This window comes from Eleutherodactylus coqui, chromosome 3, assembly GCF_035609145.1.
Source record: "Eleutherodactylus coqui strain aEleCoq1 chromosome 3, aEleCoq1.hap1, whole genome shotgun sequence".
Classification (NCBI taxonomy): Eukaryota; Metazoa; Chordata; class Amphibia; order Anura; family Eleutherodactylidae; genus Eleutherodactylus; species Eleutherodactylus coqui.
The window spans coordinates 96,243,744-96,261,435 of record NC_089839.1 but is presented as its reverse complement, the minus strand read 5'-3'; the positions used below and the strand labels follow the sequence as shown (position 1 = coordinate 96,261,435).

At 40.9% G+C, this 17,692-nt stretch overlaps 1 protein-coding gene across 5 annotated transcripts in view; it reads left to right on the top strand.

Moving 5' to 3' along the window:
• The window catches only part of BIRC6 (baculoviral IAP repeat containing 6), a 240,121-nt gene that overhangs the window by 202,232 nt on the left and 20,197 nt on the right, over window positions 1-17,692 (top strand). For all 5 annotated transcript variants that reach the window (XM_066595893.1, XM_066595891.1, XM_066595890.1 and 2 more), the window contains 3 exons: window positions 2,914-3,131; window positions 4,313-4,474; window positions 9,562-9,639. In XM_066595893.1, the coding sequence (XP_066451990.1) occupies window positions 2,914-3,131; window positions 4,313-4,474; window positions 9,562-9,639 (458 nt within the window). The remainder of the gene's footprint in view (window positions 1-2,913; window positions 3,132-4,312; window positions 4,475-9,561; window positions 9,640-17,692) is intronic.

Below are 17,692 nucleotides of genomic sequence, written 5' to 3'. Positions count from 1 at the left end.
TTGGGTGGGAAAGTGTGTCGTAGATTCCTTGGAATTACTCAGCAGAAACAAATAAAAATGACTTGTCATGCTTATTTAATTAGCAATTTATTGTAAATTAAACGTGAGTTATGAGTGTTTCATGTCAGAAAGATCATTTGTAGTAATCCTGCAAATCATATATATAAATGTATGTAATATCAATATACATATAAGATACTATTAATTTTTTAATTTCTCTAATGATGGCTATCCCTGTAATTAAGAACCTTATGGAGGCATCCTATGAATGCATGCAATGTATTTAGCACATATTTCTGACAAGATGCAGGACAGCGCTCTATTGGAGCAGGTCTTGCATACTGTTAGAAACGTGTTGGGCCTCGCTCGACTTTGGAGTTACGGAGGGTCTGACACTGGATTGGAAAGGGATTAAAAGCTATTATCGGGGTCTCCAAGAAGATGATGTATGATAGACACTCTAATATGCTAGAGAGGATAAGATGTAGCACTATCTTAAGACTTGGCAGCCATGGGCAGAATATCTACAGATCCCAAGAATCTCCTATTTACTTACTACTTAGCTGGCCCTCAAGTTCTATATGGTTTAACCAAGATGTGTCTAAATGATGTTTCTTCCCTAATTTTGCTTTCTTTAGCTTTTACCATATTTACTTGGTTACACTGCTATATACAACATCGTGTGTCGTCCTTACCCCAACCCCTAACGTGGGGAATAACTTTGCATTTATAGCTTATCTGTTAATTTAAAAAAAAAACAGCTGATTGCACAGCCGGTCGACCAGCATTGTTTTTCTCTAATAGGACATGGGGCTCAATCTGTGATAGTGAGGGCCACATAGTTGTGCACTCCTGCACTACACGCATTGCTTCCACCTCTGGCCTCCCAGTTCATGTTCTCTGTGTATAATATAAAGCTGTCATACATTTCACAAACAACCTGTTGGTTGAACCTCTTTTCTAGAAGTTATCAAACCCTTGATAAAACTTGTGTTTTTCCTTTTTAACAGTTTTCCACCATCTTTTAAGTAGTATATCCCTAGAGCTTCTCCCACAATGGGAATGCTGGGGCTGACCCAATTCTCTGGAGATTTCCTAACAAAGGGAACTCGTGGAATGACCCAATTACAGAACGTCTTGTTAGCCCTGTTGTAAGACTGCACATAAATGTTAATAACAGACGTTTCGGTATGCCTGGTAATGGACAAAATGAGGTCAAAATATTGTTTGCCTGTTTTGCCGACTTTTGTCACTACATTAATCCATTGATACTGTTACACATATTCTATATAAACAGTCTAATGAGAAGTGTGAAGATTTATGCTACATAGGTGATGTCTGAATTTGGGACAGCTAAGAGAACTTGACATATTGTATTTTGGCTATTCAGTTTACATAATGCAAATAAGACCCCTTATCTCCCAGGGAGCACTGCATGGTCTAGAAGTCTCCCTACTCCATCATGGTGGACTCCACAAGGAGATACCCGTGCCTGCAGTCCCAGTTTAAAGAACAATATAAGGCAAGGCTGCTTTCACACTGCAGCAGGGATTCCATTTTCCTGCTCTGTTTTGGAGATGAGAAAGAGGATTTTCCCTGGCCGAACACGTTTGTCTTATGAGGGAACCAAACAGCACCCATTGACTGTAATTGGGTCTGTTCGGTTTCCGCTCAGCTGCCCCGCTATTTCTTCTGGTATTTTGTGCCAGATCCTCTTGGGGCACAGAATGGGGAAGCCTTCACGGCAGCCAGTCCCTGACAGAGCAAGTGCCGCTCACTGTTCAAGATGATGATGTGCAACGTGTAAACATAACACAACACCTGTTGTAAGATTAGTTTTGAAAGGCACCAAGTGGTTCTGTGTTTTGGCTACATGTCTCAGTGACTTTCAATTTTTGACTACGGGTGGTTTCACATCTGCGTTGGAACTTCTGCTCGGAGGTTCCGGCACATCATGCTGGAAGAAAATGCACTGCATGCAGCGCTTTTTCTTCCGGCTAAAAGCAAACAAACCCATTATGGTCAATGGGGTTCGTCCGGCTGTTCGGTTCCAACCTAAGATAGAGCTGTTGAGTTTCAGGGTTTCTCTGTTTTGGCTCTCCGATCGGAGTAGGAAATGTGGAACCCCCAATACAGATATGAAACCACCCTTACTCTGTTCCTCTATTTATGTGAATGAGAACAGTTTAAATAAAGGCTCACGCACACAGCAAAGCACTGGATAACAACTAAGGCCCCCTGCATACGGCAGAGCAGGATTTTGCATGCAGAAGCCCGCAGTTGTCTCCGCGCATACCTAATGACCCATTTTCATCTGTGCTGCGGATGGTCTGCATGGCGAGTTGTCGGACATGGAGAGTACATTTCTTTTTGAAAGTCCTGCTTTTTTCGTGTCACCGCCTAGTAATGACGCAGAATCTGTGACCTTTCCCCAATGTGATTGCGGAGGGGCCACGGGTCGGACGGCTTTCATTGACTTCAATGGAAGCAATCAGTGCGGAATCCGCACAAAAATAAAGCATACTGCGATTTTTCCTCTGCTTGCAGAAACCGCAGTTTGTTTCCGCAAGTGTGCAGGGGGAAAAAAATCATTGTTTCGTTTTTGTTTTTTTTTTCCCTATAGCATGCAATGGGCACTATTTGCTGTGGATCTGCGGTGCGGTTTCCACAGCAAATGTCTGTGGGCAGAAGCCCTAAGATGTACAGGTGACGTGGCAACCATACTACCAAGAACGGTCTAGCATGCACATAAATAATGAACTATCTTACATGCATATTGCTTTCTTGCATCATCCGGATTTAGGACACTGCTTCTCTTAGAACTCAGCCTGTCAATTCCTCATTGTTTTAGGTTCTTCAGTCCATTAATGGGTTTGGATATTGTGTCTGATTGTTCTGCCTCTCTGTTTTTAGATACTTTTGAGATGGTGTCTGAAGATGATGATGGAAAGCTGATGTTTAAAGTAAACTACCACTACCTGTCTCAGGTGAAAAACGCAAGTGATGCAAATAGTGCAGCGCGAGCTAGACGTCTTGCCCAGGAGGCAGTGACGCTTTCTACATCATTACCGCTGTCGTCGTCCTCTAGTGTCTTTGTCCGTTGTGATGAAGAGCGGCTAGACATCATGAAGGTAATGTATTCTCTGTAAATGAATAAAAAAAGTTAAGGTTATAAAGGCAAAATACTGCAGTCTAGATGCTTCTATCCCAAAGGATCAAACTGGGAACAGTATGTTAGATACATCTACAGGTTCCCTTGCTTTGCATTCACTTTACAGAGGAAACGAGAATACATGTAATGCTCAAAACCATAGCAGCATACAGCAGATGGATACATATCTTCGAATAAAATTGTGTTGATGTGAGCATCATCTATGCTTCAGTGATTACGTGATTTGGTTTGAACCATAGCATTGACCACTTAAGTAAGGATCAAGTACCGCGCTGGATCCTGGGCTTTAATCACCAGCCGATAATAAAAGTAATAGCGCTTAGTGAGTGCTATGTAGTTGAGGGAAAAAGCAGAAGTGTCACTTACGCTGTTTGACCCAGTGATCACGTGACCGCAGGCTGCCCCCTGCACACAGCAGAGCTGCGGGGTCATGGCAGACCCAGATTAGCTCTGTTAGTGACTACTGTCACTACAGGGGATATCTTATCCTGTAACTGAGGCTCCTATAGATGCCCCAATTAAAGTGGAAAACTGAAGAAAAATAAAAGCAATGGGAATATCCCCCAGAGGTCTTATGACATCTTGGGGGACACAGATGTTAGAAAAAATTACAAAAATAATTAAAAGAAAAATTACAGACTAAAATATATAAAACTACCACATCGGTAAAATCCCTAAAATGTATTTGGTCTTTTAGGGCCCAAACACCGTGGTCCTTAACCTCATAATGACGTGGCCCCTTTTTTTTTAGTCGTACCCCCTCCCTTCTTAAAAAATCGTAAACTCTTCTATTTATCAATCTATTTAGCTGCACGGCTGATCAGAGCTGTTGACGCCGGGTGTTGGCAGTATAACAGTCAGTGCCCACAATCTATGATAGGAGATCGCCAAGTGCTCTCCCGTTATGCATACCCCAACGCTCTAGCACGTAAATGTACGCCCTGCAGCGGGAAAGGGTTAAAAGCCTCAAGTGCAGTATTGTTGATTCGAAAGTGGATGATGCCTTCACTAGGCAGAGTAAGTTACTGTTTAGACTTTTAAGGTCCTTAGAAATTGCTAGAAAGAAGGGTGATAAGTTGAGAACTTACTATCCAGACCCCATGAATCAGAACTATTTCATGTGGCATTTGCTTTCCCCAGGTTTTGATAACTGGACCGGCAGACACCCCATATGCTAATGGATGTTTTGAATTTGATGTCTACTTTCCTCAAGATTACCCAAATTCACCGCCTCTTGTGAATCTGGAGACGACAGGTGGACACAGTGTTCGTTTTAATCCAAATCTTTACAACGATGGAAAGGTACAAAGCTTTCTTCATTTGTTATTTGAAAGCAGGTTCCCAAATTTCTCTCATGATGCATCTTGACGTGCATGTTCCTTTAACAATAACTTTATTTTTCCATCAGTATTACCATAAAAGGGCTTGTTTGTTACAGGGCAAGCTGTAGTTGTACCATTTTGGGGTACATATATAATTTTTTTCACAGAGGGTGCAGGGTGATAAAATGCAGCAATTGGACTTTTTATGGCATTTAGCATGTAGTATAAATGACTTTTTAAATTCTTTTTGTGAGCCATGATTAGGTTTATCAAGATATAGATATATATATATAGATATATAGATAGATAGATATATAGATAGATAGATATATAGATATATATATATATATATATATATATATATATATATATATATATATAATTTTTTTTTTTTTTTTTGCATTTTCTTCCTTTGCACAATAAAAACTTTGTTCTTCTGCTTGATCTCTGAATTGCTGTAGAAGCAGGAAGGATGTATTTCATTTTTTGCACACTGCTTCTGCATTTTGGCCTAGTTTTTGTTAAATAATGACACAGGTAGATGCAACCTCAGATTACAACCACCACATGACAAATTATACTAATTTTAAGACCTCCTAAGGACCAGATGTTTTTTTTTCTTTTGTCCTGATATGTAAAACCATTATTCAAAGAAGTTGTACTTAGTTTTTCTCATGACTGTATGTGCATGTACCTGATACAAGATACATGCTCCCATAATCATGTACAGAAAGTATAGTGAAAAATCTACCTTTACAAAACAGATAAATCTTCTAAGCAGTCTATTTTTTAAGATGTCATAATTCCCTTTTAAAGCCTAAAATAGGTCAGTCCTAAAGGTGCTTTTAGATGGAAAAATTATTGTTCAAAAAATTGAGTGAAAGTGAATGATTTATCGTAGTTCAGTTGTTGACTCACGTTCAGACCCTATAAAAATCATCTTTGGCTTGTTTGCCTGTTCGATTTAAACAGCAACCATTCAGTCCTTCTCATTCACTTATACAGCAGATGTGAAAGACTGAACGATTCTTCTTTGAACAAGCCAACGATGTATCTATATTTTTATAATACCTGTGCTATTAAAGGAATAAAATGCAGGCTTTCTAGAAGTTCTATAAGTGGTGAGGGAACACTTAGCTAAATTAAATGGATTCAGGAAATGACAGGCCTGTGAGCCTGACTTCTATACCAGGGAAAAATCTTTGTACCAATCATTAAACAGCATGTATGCAAGTACTTCTATAAAAATGGAGTAATTAAGCAGAGCCAGCATGGGTTTGTAATAAACCAGTCATGCTAGACAAATTTAATTTCTTTCTATGACAAAATAACCGACTGACTTTAGTAAAGCATTTGACAAAGTATCTCATACCATCCTTATTGAAAAAATGCCGAAATATCAGATTAACAAGACAACTGTGAGGTGGATTCACAACTCGCTGAGTGATTATATTTAGAGTGGTTATTAATGGCTTCACATTCAATTGGAAGAATGTCTCAAGTGGAGTACCACAAGGCTCTGTGCTGGGCCCAATATTTAACATTTTTTTTATAAATAGAGCAGGTAATTGAGCAACTGATCAAGTTTACCGACCACACACAGCCAGGAGGAATAGCTAAAAGTCCATTTAGACGGGACGAATGTCGGACAAGCCATGCCCGACACTCTTTTCCGCACATATTCACTCTCGTGCTGCTACACGGGAGCTAGTATCGCTGGCTCACAGCGGGGAAATTGAGGGGGGAGAGTCGGGCGCGGGGAATGCCGGTCAACAGCGAGTTGCAGTAATCGAATAGAGTCTGGATAAGGGCAACAGTGAGTGTTTTTAACGTGTCCACGGTGAGGAAAGGGCAGATTCTTGCTATGTTCTTGAGGTGCAGCTGACCTGTTTCGGCCAGAGATTGCATATAGGGGGTCAAGGAGAGATCTGAGTCAAGTATAACCCCAAGGCAGTGGCCGTGCTGTCTGGGAGGTATGGTGGTGCCACACACTGAGATGGAGATGTCAGGATGAGGTCTGTTAGAGGGCAGAAACACCAGCAGGTCAGTTTTTGAGAGGTTCAGACCGCAGACAATCAGTGGCATTCTGAAGGAATGGTGCTGTGATGTCACGGTAAGAGGTATATAACTGGGTGTCAGCATAAAGATGGTACTGAAAGCCAAATCTCCTGATGGTTTTCCAATGGGGGCTGTGTAAATGGAGAAGAGGAGGGGGCTGAGGACCTAGCCCTGTGGGACCCCAACAGTAAGGGGAAGAAGGTGGGAGGTGGAGCTAGAAAAGGAGACTCTGAAGGAGCGGTCAGATAAGAGGAGAACCAGGAGAGAGCGGTGTCCTTTAGGCCAACCGAGTGAAGCATAGCAAGGAGAAGTTTGTGGTCAACAGTGTCAAATGCTGAGGAAAGATCGAGGAGGATCAATAGGGAGTAGTCACCCCTCGACTTATTATTGTTATCTGGAATACTGTGTCCAGTTCTGGGCACCCCAATTTAAAAAAGACAGACAAACTGGAGCAAGTTCAGAGAAGAGTTAAGCCTTATGTCCACTTGCATGCACGGATTCCACTGCTGAATCCTGCAGTGGTATCCGTGCGTATCCGTAGCCATGGAAAGGGAGAAAACATTTTCCTACCTCTCTGGATCCAGGAAAGCTTTCCTTCTTGCAGGATGGATCTTCTTTCTCCTGCCCAGCGGATGTGCTCCGCACGCATGCGCCTTGCACATTTTTAATTATTTTTTTTAATCATCTGCTCTCCCGCAGATCCATGGCACAGCACAAAAACAGCTGCGGGTGTGCAGCGGATAGGGACAGCTTCCATTGATTTCAATGGAAGCCGCGGGAGACTTCCGTGCTGGAGATCCACAGGAAAATGGATCATGCAGCAATTTCTCCCCATGCGAGCAACCCGCTCACCGGGGAAAAAAATCATTCACGTGTATTTATTTTCCCTGCGGATGCTAATGCATCCCTGTGGGCTTCTGAAGCTGCGGGAGACACGTGTGGATTTTATAATTAAAATCCGCACGCGGACATTTGGGTTTACCAGGATGGTGAGTGGTCTGGAAATCATGTCCTATGAGGAACGGTTAATGGATCTGGGAATGTTTAGCTCGCAAAAAAGAAGGCTGAGAGGAGACTTAATAGCGGTCTACAAATATCTGAAGGGCTGTCACAGTGCAGAGGGATCAGCACTATTCTCATTTGCACAAGGAAAGATTATAAGCAATGAGATGAAACTGAAAGGGAGGAGACACAGATTAGATATTAGACAGTGAGGGTGATCAATGAGTGAAACAGGGAGCCACGGGAGGTGGTGAGTTCTCTTTCAATGGAATTCGTCTCAGACCAATGTCTGTCCAGCCTCTGAAGATTTAGTGAATCCTGCATTGAGCAGGGTGTTGGACCTGATGACCCTGGAGGTCCCTTCCAACTGTACCTCTATAAACAGGCTGCAAGAGGGCAAAAAAGCTAGTGGTGATATCACTCGGTCCTTCAAAGGGGAATCTGCTTGTATAAAAGGAGCCTTAATCTGTTGTAGGGTATTTTTTATATTCACCAATCCAATTATCTTTATAAAATAAAATTGTTTATTTTCCTCAAGCTTTCCTGATGAGATAGATGATGTATTGCCTTGTTGACAATGAAGTCCGTACATTCCTCTTACAATTGCCGGCTTTAGAGTCGTGCTTTTACAGCTGTAAGGGAATCTGTCTAATCCGGTGTTTACAACAACAATGGCTTGAATACAATGATACAACTGTACTGTATGTTCAATTGTTTCCCATTAGGACATTGGACCGTATCCATGTTGTCGGCTTATCCACATGTAGAGTAGAAGAGCTGCTATTAGATAATAAAAGCGTAACACGGTGCCATGCTTCATTAGGGTCATTGCACCGCGGACCGTAGAATGCATCTGCTGCGTTACATAACACTTCTTGCTCCTGACAGAAATCTTCCCTCCGCACACCACCAGCCCCCATCCGTGGGTTTCCTAATGATGCGTAACTTGGTATTTTCCATGTGTTTTCTTCATTTACCTAGATTGAGCCGTCCAAATATAGCACCTGCAGCTCACTTGCTGACGGTACACTTTCTGTTGAACATTCTGACTGTAAATGCATTGTTCTGCTATATTTAGAAGTGCCTGAACTGCACCTCGGCGCGCTGCGGGGAGTAGCGGCAACGTACAGCGGGCTCTCCGTAACAGCAGGCCTTCAAGTCTTTAACAAACCAATTAAAAATAGAGCTGGCAACGCGTTTAATGTTCAGGTGACAGCTATCCAGGGATAAATTCCTTCGAAATCTTGCTGCCATTGCAGTTTATTACATCCGTTCTCCGTCAGCACTATCAAGGTGCCATAGAAAAGCTGTGCAGCTGTTAAAGTACGGTGTCCAGCCATCTAGTAGTTAATATGGGCTGTGTTCACACCAGGTTTTTGGTCTATATCCTAAAAATACATCTATATTGCAAGAAGAAGAAAAAAGCACCCAGTGTCTTACATCGGTCATAAATGTAAGGTGAATTCTTGTGTACACGCCTAGTTTTTATTTACTCCTACCTTTGGGGTATATGCTGGGAAATGCTGGCAGCATATACACGTGTTCATATATCTTCAGTCCGTATCATTTGCTGTACATATTTATTTTTGATTGAATTGAAAATTGTAGTCGACGGCACATTTCGATACAAGGGCATCCAACAGAATGTTTAATTTTTTTGCAAGGCAAGTCAATTACATTGGAGATGTATGTTTGGCATCCATGACATCCTTAAGAACATAACGTAACGTATTTATAAATAAAGGTCATTTTGCCAAGTTTTTCACTGATAAAAAAAATACTTGTACAACAAATAGAGAAAAATACTGATATAGGGTGGCAAACTGCTTTTGTGGTGTAGAAAATGTCTTATAATTTAGTAATTTTGGCGCACGTTAGTGTGTCAGACTATCTTTAGGTAAAGTTTAAAACAAAACTTGCTTCCCCCTTCTTACCATAGTAAATACACACCAAGTGTGCTTCTTGATACTTGCGGTAATGAAATGTACATGTTCCTTTTTGCCTTAGGTTTGTTTAAGCATACTTAACACGTGGCATGGGAGACCAGAGGAGAAATGGAATCCACAGACATCAAGCTTTTTGCAGGTATTTAAGTAATTCTTTCACTTTTCAGTCTAGATTAGCTGGGCAAATTTACGAATGCAGTTGTGCCAGTTTTTTCCACATATTTGGCTGGCAAAAAAAAAAAGTCAGAGCAGGGACTAAAATTTGTTCCAAGATGAGGTGGGAAGTAATAATACCTTATGCTTCCCCTGTGCCCCCAGATTTGGCTTCACCCAGCCCTCTCCAGTTTTCCAAGATGCCAGTATCTCTCCTTTCTCTGCCCGAGGCACTTCATGCTGCTTTCGGATTGGCCAGTGCTGTTCACGTGAGCTGGTGTTGTGCATCAATAGTCAAACCAATGCACAATGTGGGCTGGTATTTGGAAGAGTATGGCGCCCATACTGGGAGGCCAAAGAGGGGTCCAGGTATGGTTGGATCCATGACACACTAGCCCAGGAGGAAATAATGCTAAGCATGTAGCAAGCATGTAAAAAAAAATGTGATTTAGTATAGACAAGTAAGACAAACCCCCCCCCCCCACACACACACACACACACACATCACATTTAGCCAAAACTAGCATCGTCAGAGGTAAACTGGCTTCAATAGTCATGAAACCTCTATAAAGAGTTACATAACTGATCCTTCCTGTATGTAATACTAGGATAATTTTATACTGCCATTCAAAGATCCGTTTCCAATCCATCAGGTATGCATCCCAGGAGATTGAAAGTATTCCACATGGAAATGTTCTCTTCTCCTTTTGTGCATGTATTTGTCCCTATCTTACAAAACAAATACAATGACCTTACTATAAATAAGCATTATGAGATTGCTTCATACAATTCCTTAATGTATTCTTTTGCAGCCGCTGCTAGACTCATTGATGCTCCAAGAATCAAATACACCCTTGCAGGGGACTTCAGACAAAAGTTATCAGTAAAAAGTCTGCTGTATTTCATGTCTAATAAAAAAATATATATAATGACATTTCTGCCATGGTATGGCCTTTCTCAAGCCCTACTGAAGCCATCATGGGAACTAGACACATTCCCTTTGATATTTTAGTAATAAAACCATTGCATGCTTTCTGCCTATAAGATAACACAATTGAAATCACAGTAAAAACTCATTGTGAATACATAATGAGCAAAAACAAGAAAAAGTGTAAAAAATGGGCGGGTATCAAGATGAATGGTCGGGGAGCAGCTCTCACAAACTGACACAGCAGTAAAAGTCCAACAGCATACGGGTCTATTCTAAATGGCAAGCAAACTATTCATGGTTCAGTAATGTCAGTAATTGCATCCCTGAATAAGACTTTAACACGGAACAATTATCATGGAGATTCCCGCTGGATTGTGCTAAACTGAGCAATAATCATTCAATGTAAATGCTATCAGAAACTGTTCAATTATTGTTCGTTCAGACTAGGCTGGTATAAAAGTCAAATGATCATTGGCCCATGTAAACAGGCAGTCACTCCTCTATGAATGGCTGCTTGTTTACTGTGAATAGAGGCGGGTGGATGGACGCAGTGTCTCCGGCCCGCTCCTGTGTAAGAGCACTGGTGCAATAATTGTTGGAACGACTGTCTGGCACCTAAGTGCCCAACAACTGTCGCATCTAAAAGGACCCTTAGTAAAGCCAGGGGAAAATGTTAGAAACCTAGAAAAAAGACCGCGTAGTCGCATCTAGTCTGCCCTTGTACTTCCTTTTTAAATCCTGCCAGAACTCCTCAACAGTCATTTGACCGATGCTATGGAAATACATCAAACCTTCATATTCCTCAGCGGGCACCTCATCCACTCCATATATTTTTGTTAGACGTGGAATAAAGCGGATTTTGTACTGACAGCTCTCATCTGAAGTTTGGTGTGGTGTATTTGGATACCTAATTTATTATTGCTACCCAGAAAACCAATTAAATGCTAATGCTTAAAAATGTTACAACTTTTATTAAAGGGGTTGTCCCGCGCCGAAACGGGGGGTTTTTTTTTTTTTCAATAGCCCCCCCGTTCGGCGCGAGACAAACCCGATGCAGGGGTTTAAAGAAAAAACCGGATAGTACTTACCCGAATCCCCGCGCTCCGGTGACTTCTTACTTACCTTGCGAAGATGGCCGCTGGGATCTTCACCCACGGTGGACCGCAGGTCTTCTCCCATGGTGCACCGTAGGCTCTGTGCGTTCCATTGCCGATTCCAGCCTCCTGATTGGCTGGAATTGGCACACGTGACGGGGTGGAGCTACGAGGAGCAGCTCTCCAGCACGAGCGGCCCCATTCAGAAGGGAGAAGACCGGACTGCGCAAGCGCGTCTAATCGGGAGATTAGACGCTGAAATTAGACGGCGCCATGGAGACGGGGACGCCAGCAGCGGAGCAGGTAAGTGAATAACTTCTGTATGGCTCATAATTAATGCACAATGTACATTACAAAGTGCATTAATATGGCCATACAGAAGTGCTTACCTCCACTTGCTTTCGCGGGACAACCCCTTTAAGGTACATCAAGGAATTGTATAAATACACAGTTAACCACGAGCCGTGCATCAGAATGACGTGCGCAGAACTCGGCATGTTGTTCATCGTACAGATAGCACATCACATCCATCAAAGTGTATTCGTGCAAATGAGATCTGCTACGGTGATGTACTGATCACATTAACAAGAAATAGCATAGTGCAGTAGGTGCCAACCCCTAGCCATCATATTAAACGAGGAGAACCAGAAACAGCAGGGTTACAACCCTTTTTACTGCCTCCACCGTATTAACCACTTCATTACTGGAGTTACCCAGCTTTCTTACCAGGCCAATGTTTCAGTTTTAGCCATGAGATTATTTAATTTTCCAGTCATCCTGAATATTTTGTGCCATTTTTTTCAAGACTTATCAGATCTGTGTTTTGTGCAATTATATGCTCAATATCATTAGTTTAAAGTAATGGGGTAAAAGTTTCTAATCTTATGGATTGAGGTACTAGATGTAAGAAATCAATTTTTAGACAACTTTTTTTTTCTTTTCTTGAATCACTAAAAAGTGCATATTACACAGAAGAGTACCCCGATAAGAACTACAGTCTAACTGTACAAATAAATTTACATAGCTATGGGTCACATCTAGGTGGACTTTTGTGGATAAAAAAATGTGTTAATGTACATAGAGAAAGCAGAAAGTAATTTATTAACCCGTTAAAGACCATAATTTCTACTGACCTCACTAATGGGCTTTAAACCTGCACATTTTTTAAGGCGGTGATTCGGCTGACTACTGACAGTCGGACTTCTGTCCTAACAGCCAGTAGCAGAAAAGCCTCAGATTCTGGTAGTTGAACCCCTTACATGACACAAACAATGTCATCTGCTTACATGCTGCAGTTGCTAAGGGGAAGTGGTACCTTCTGTCACCCATCGGCACCCCAAAATTCGATCATAACGTACTAATGGTTTCCCATGGCAGCTGGAAACCTGACAAAGCACTTATTGTCTGCCGTGAAACTCTGCCTACTGAGCCCCGCCTCCTGCAGAGTCTAATAGGCTGCTATCATAGGCTTAGTAGAATGCACTACATAAGTAATGTGGTTTAATGTCCTAGCGGTCGAACGATCACATCTTCAAGCCCCCTTCAGGGACTAAAAAATAGTGTTAAAAAATTAAATATATTTTAAGTTAAAGACCCTTCCCCCTTCCCCCACCCCCCTTCCCTCCCTTCCCCCCCCCCTTACCTCCCAAACGTAAAAAAAAAACAAAAAACGCAATGGGTATTACCGTGTTTGTGACAACACAGACCATGCAATTATTTTATTTCTCTCACGTGGTGGATACTGTAAAAGTAGTTTAAAAGAGCTATGTCAAAATTGTTTTTCTTCTGTTTACCTCCCAAAAAATGCAATACAAAGCGATCCAAAAGTCCATATGTATATTAGAATGGGACCAGTAAAAGCTACAACCCTGCCTGCAAAATAAAATACAAGCCCTAACAGAGCTCTGCTACTGGAGAAATAAAATTGCTATGGGTCTTAGAATGCACAATGCAAATTCAACTGTTTTTCTTACAATTAATGTTATTTTTACAGAATGGGGATTAATGTAAAAACCGCAAAAGCAATGGCGGAATTTCTGCTTGTTTTTTTAAACTTCCCCCACCCCACCCTTCCACCCTTAACCAAAGGAAAAAATATAATAAAAGTTATGCAGCTTATTACAACTCGTCCCACTAAAAACAAGCCCTCATACGGCTGTCCAACGAGTTATGGCTCATCAATGTGGTGATTTTTTAAAAAAATCACTTGGTCCTAAACTGCACAAAATAGGCCAGTCACTAAGGGGTTGAAAGATGGACGGGATTTGTTGTTTATAACACTACTAGCTGATATACCCGGCTTCGCCCGAGTTAATTTGGTACTGGTGTTTATCTGATCACACGGAAAATCTTATGAAGTCGGGTTACTTTAGAGATACTGAGGAAAAAGATATGTTCACCATTTTGCATAGTTCTCTGTGTTACCCAGGAAACACTACGGGGAGGTAACCATGCGACGTTTCCTTCATATAAAATGACATCAGGAAGTGAGAGAATTAGATTCCATACGTAAAATTTGGACGCTAATTCTTTTGCGCTTAGAATTGAACAATCGAGGTGGGACCCATTAGCTTTTCCTATTTATGACATAATCAATGCTCGTGCCAAATTTCACATTTCTATGACACCGGAAAGTGAGAAAAATACATTCCGTACGTAAAATTTGGACGCTAATTCTTTTGCGCATAGAATTGAATAATCGAGTTGGGACCCATTAGTTTTTCCTATTTATGACATATTCAATGCCCGTGCCAAATTTTAAGTTTCTATGTGAGAAAATTACATTCCGTACGTAAAATTTGGATGCTAATTCTTTTGCGCATAGAATTGAACAATCGAGTTGGGACCCATTAGCTTTTCCTATTTATGTTATAATCAATGCCAGTGCCAAATTTCGAGTTTCTTTGACACCGGGAAGTGAGAGAATTAGATTCCGTACGTAAAATTTGGACGCTAATTCTTTTGAGCATAGTTTTGAATAATGGAGTTGGGACCCATTAGCTTTTCCTATTTATGACATATTCAATGCCCGTGCCAAATTTTAAGTTTCTATGACATTGGGAAGTGAGATTTAGATTACGTACGTAAAATTTCGACGCTAATTCTTTTGCACTAGAATTGAATAATCGAGTTGGGACCCAATTACTTTTCCTATTTTGGAGATAATCTATGCTTGTGCCAAAATTCATGTTTCTACAACATCGGGAAGTTGGAGAACTTTTGGCGAGTGAGTCAGTGAGTGAGTCAGTGAGTGAGTGAGTCAGTGAGTGAGTGAGTCAGTGAGTCAGTGAGTGAGTGAGTGAGTGAGTCAGTGAGTGAGTGAGTCAGTGAGTGAGTGAGTCAGTGAGTGAGTGAGTCAGTGAGTGAGTGAGTCAGTGAGTGAGTGAGTCAGTGAGTGAGTGAGTCAGTGAGTGAGTCAGTGAGTGAGTGAGTGAGTGAGTGAGTCAGTGAGTCAGTGAGTGAGTCAGTGAGGGCTTTCAGCTATATACAGGGTGGAGCGCGGTAATTTGCTAATTTGGGAGTGAAATAAAAAAATTAATGAACTTGTAAAAACTTTGTTTTATATTTTATTTACATTGAACAGTAGTGAAATTTACAAATTATTTGGTTTTAAATATTGTATCTGGCAAATGTTGACCTTCGCTATCCACACACTGCTGCATACGTTTTCTGAAGTTCTCATGCACTCTTTCAAGCATGTCGACTGGTATTCTGGCAATCTCAGCGTCAATATTGTTCCTTAGGTCTTCCAGGGTGTTGCTTTTTTGAGTTGCAGGTTGTGGCAGCGCTGTTGGTCGAAGAGAGGGGAGAGTGGGCATTGCTTATAGTGGCTGACGGGAAGTTTGTCTGCAGCTGCTTTTCAGTTGCCATCATGCAGTGGACACGTGAGGAGCGTTCATTTTGTGTTGAAGCGTATTTTTCAAATAACCACTCGATCATTGCAATGCAACGTATGCAGCAGTGTGTGGATAGCGAAGGTCAACATTTGACAGATACAATATTTAAAACCAAATAATTTGTAAATTCCACTACTGTTCAATGTAAATAAAATATAAAATAAAGTTTTTACAAGTTCATTATTTTTTTATTTCACTCCCAAATTAGCAAATTACCGCGCTCCACCCTGTATATATATAGATATAGATAGATTAACCAGAACAATCTCTCTCAGTAACAAGTATTGTAGAGGTAGCGATCACATTGACTTCCTGAGTGATCACATTGACACTGTCATAGTGGTCCCCCACCAGAGACCCATTAGACATTCAGAGTGACTACTATTGTATAACAGTGTGATAACAGGGCTCAGCGGTGCCCACAGTGCTGTACTGTAGTCTATATATATAAAGCTGAAAGCCCTCACTCACTCACTCACTCACTCACTCACTCACTGACGGACTCGCCAAAAGTTCTCCAACTTCCCGATGTCGTAGAAACATGAAATTTGGCACAAGCATAGATTATCTCCAAAATAGGAAAATAAATTGGGTCCCAACTCGATTATTCAATTCTAGCGCAAAAGAATTGGCGTCAAAATTTAACGTACATAATCTAAATCACTCACTTCCCAATGTCATAGAAACAGGAAATTTGGCAGGAGCATTGATTGTCATAAATAGGAAAAGTTAATGGGTCCCAACTCGATTGTTCAATTCTATGCGCAAAAGAATTGGCGTCAAAATTTTACGTACATAATCTAAATCTCTCACTTCCCAATGTCATAGAAATGTGAAATTTGGCAGGAGCATTGATTATGTCATAAAAAGGAAAAGCTAATGGGTCCCAACTCGATTATTCAATTCTATGCGCAAAAGAATTAGCGTCCAAATTTTACGTGCGGAATGTAATTTTCTCACTTTCCGGTGTCATAGAAACATGAAATTTGGCACGAGCATTGATTATGTCATAAATAGGAAAAGCTAATGGGTCCCAACTCCATTATTCAATTCTAGCGCAAAAGAATTGGTGTCGAAATTTTACGTGCGGAATGTAATTTCTTTACTTTCCAGTGTCCTAGAAACAGAAAATTTGGCACGAGCATTGATTATGTCATAAATAGTAAAAGCTAATGGGTCCCAACTCGATTATTCAATTCTATGCGCAAAAGAATTAGCGTACAAATTTTACGTGCGGAATGTAATTTTCTCACTTTCCGGTGTCATAGAAACAGGAAATTTGGCACGACCATTGATTATGTCATAAATAGGAAAAGCTAATGGGTCCCAACTCCATTATTCAATTCTATGCGCAAAAGAATTAGCGTCCAAATTTTACGTGCGGTATGTAATTTTCTCACGTTCCAGTGTCATAGAAACGGGAAATTTGGCACGAGCATTGATTGTCATAAATAGGAAAAGCGAATGGGTCCCAACTCGATTATTCAATTCTATGCACAAAAGAATTAGCGTCCAAATTTTACGTGCGGAATGTAATTTTCTCACTTTCCGGTGTCATAGAAACGGGAAATTTGGCACGAGCATTGATTATGTCATAAATAGGAAAAGCTAATGGGTCCCAACTCCATTATTCAATTCTATGCGCAAAAGAATTAGCGTCCAAATTTTACGTGCTGTATGTAATTTTCTCACTTTCCAGTGTCATAGAAACGGGAAATTTGGCACAAGCATTGATTATGTCATAAATAGTAAAAGCTAATGGGTCCCAACTCGATTATTCAATTCTATGCGCAAAAGAATTAGCGTACAAGTTTTACGTGCGGAATGTAATTTTCTCACTTTCCGGTGTCATAGAAACGGGAAATTTGGCACGAGCATTGATTGTCATAAATAGGAAAAGCGAATGGGTCCCAACTCGATTATTCAATTCTATGCGCAAAAGAATTAGCGTCCAAATTTTTTGTGCAGTATGTAATTTTCTCACTTTCCGGTGTCATAGAAACGGGAAATTTGGCACGAGCATTGATTGTCATAAATAGGAAAAGCTAATGGGTCCCAACTCCATTATTCAATTCTATGCGCAAAAGAATTAGCGTCCAAATTTTACGTACATAATCC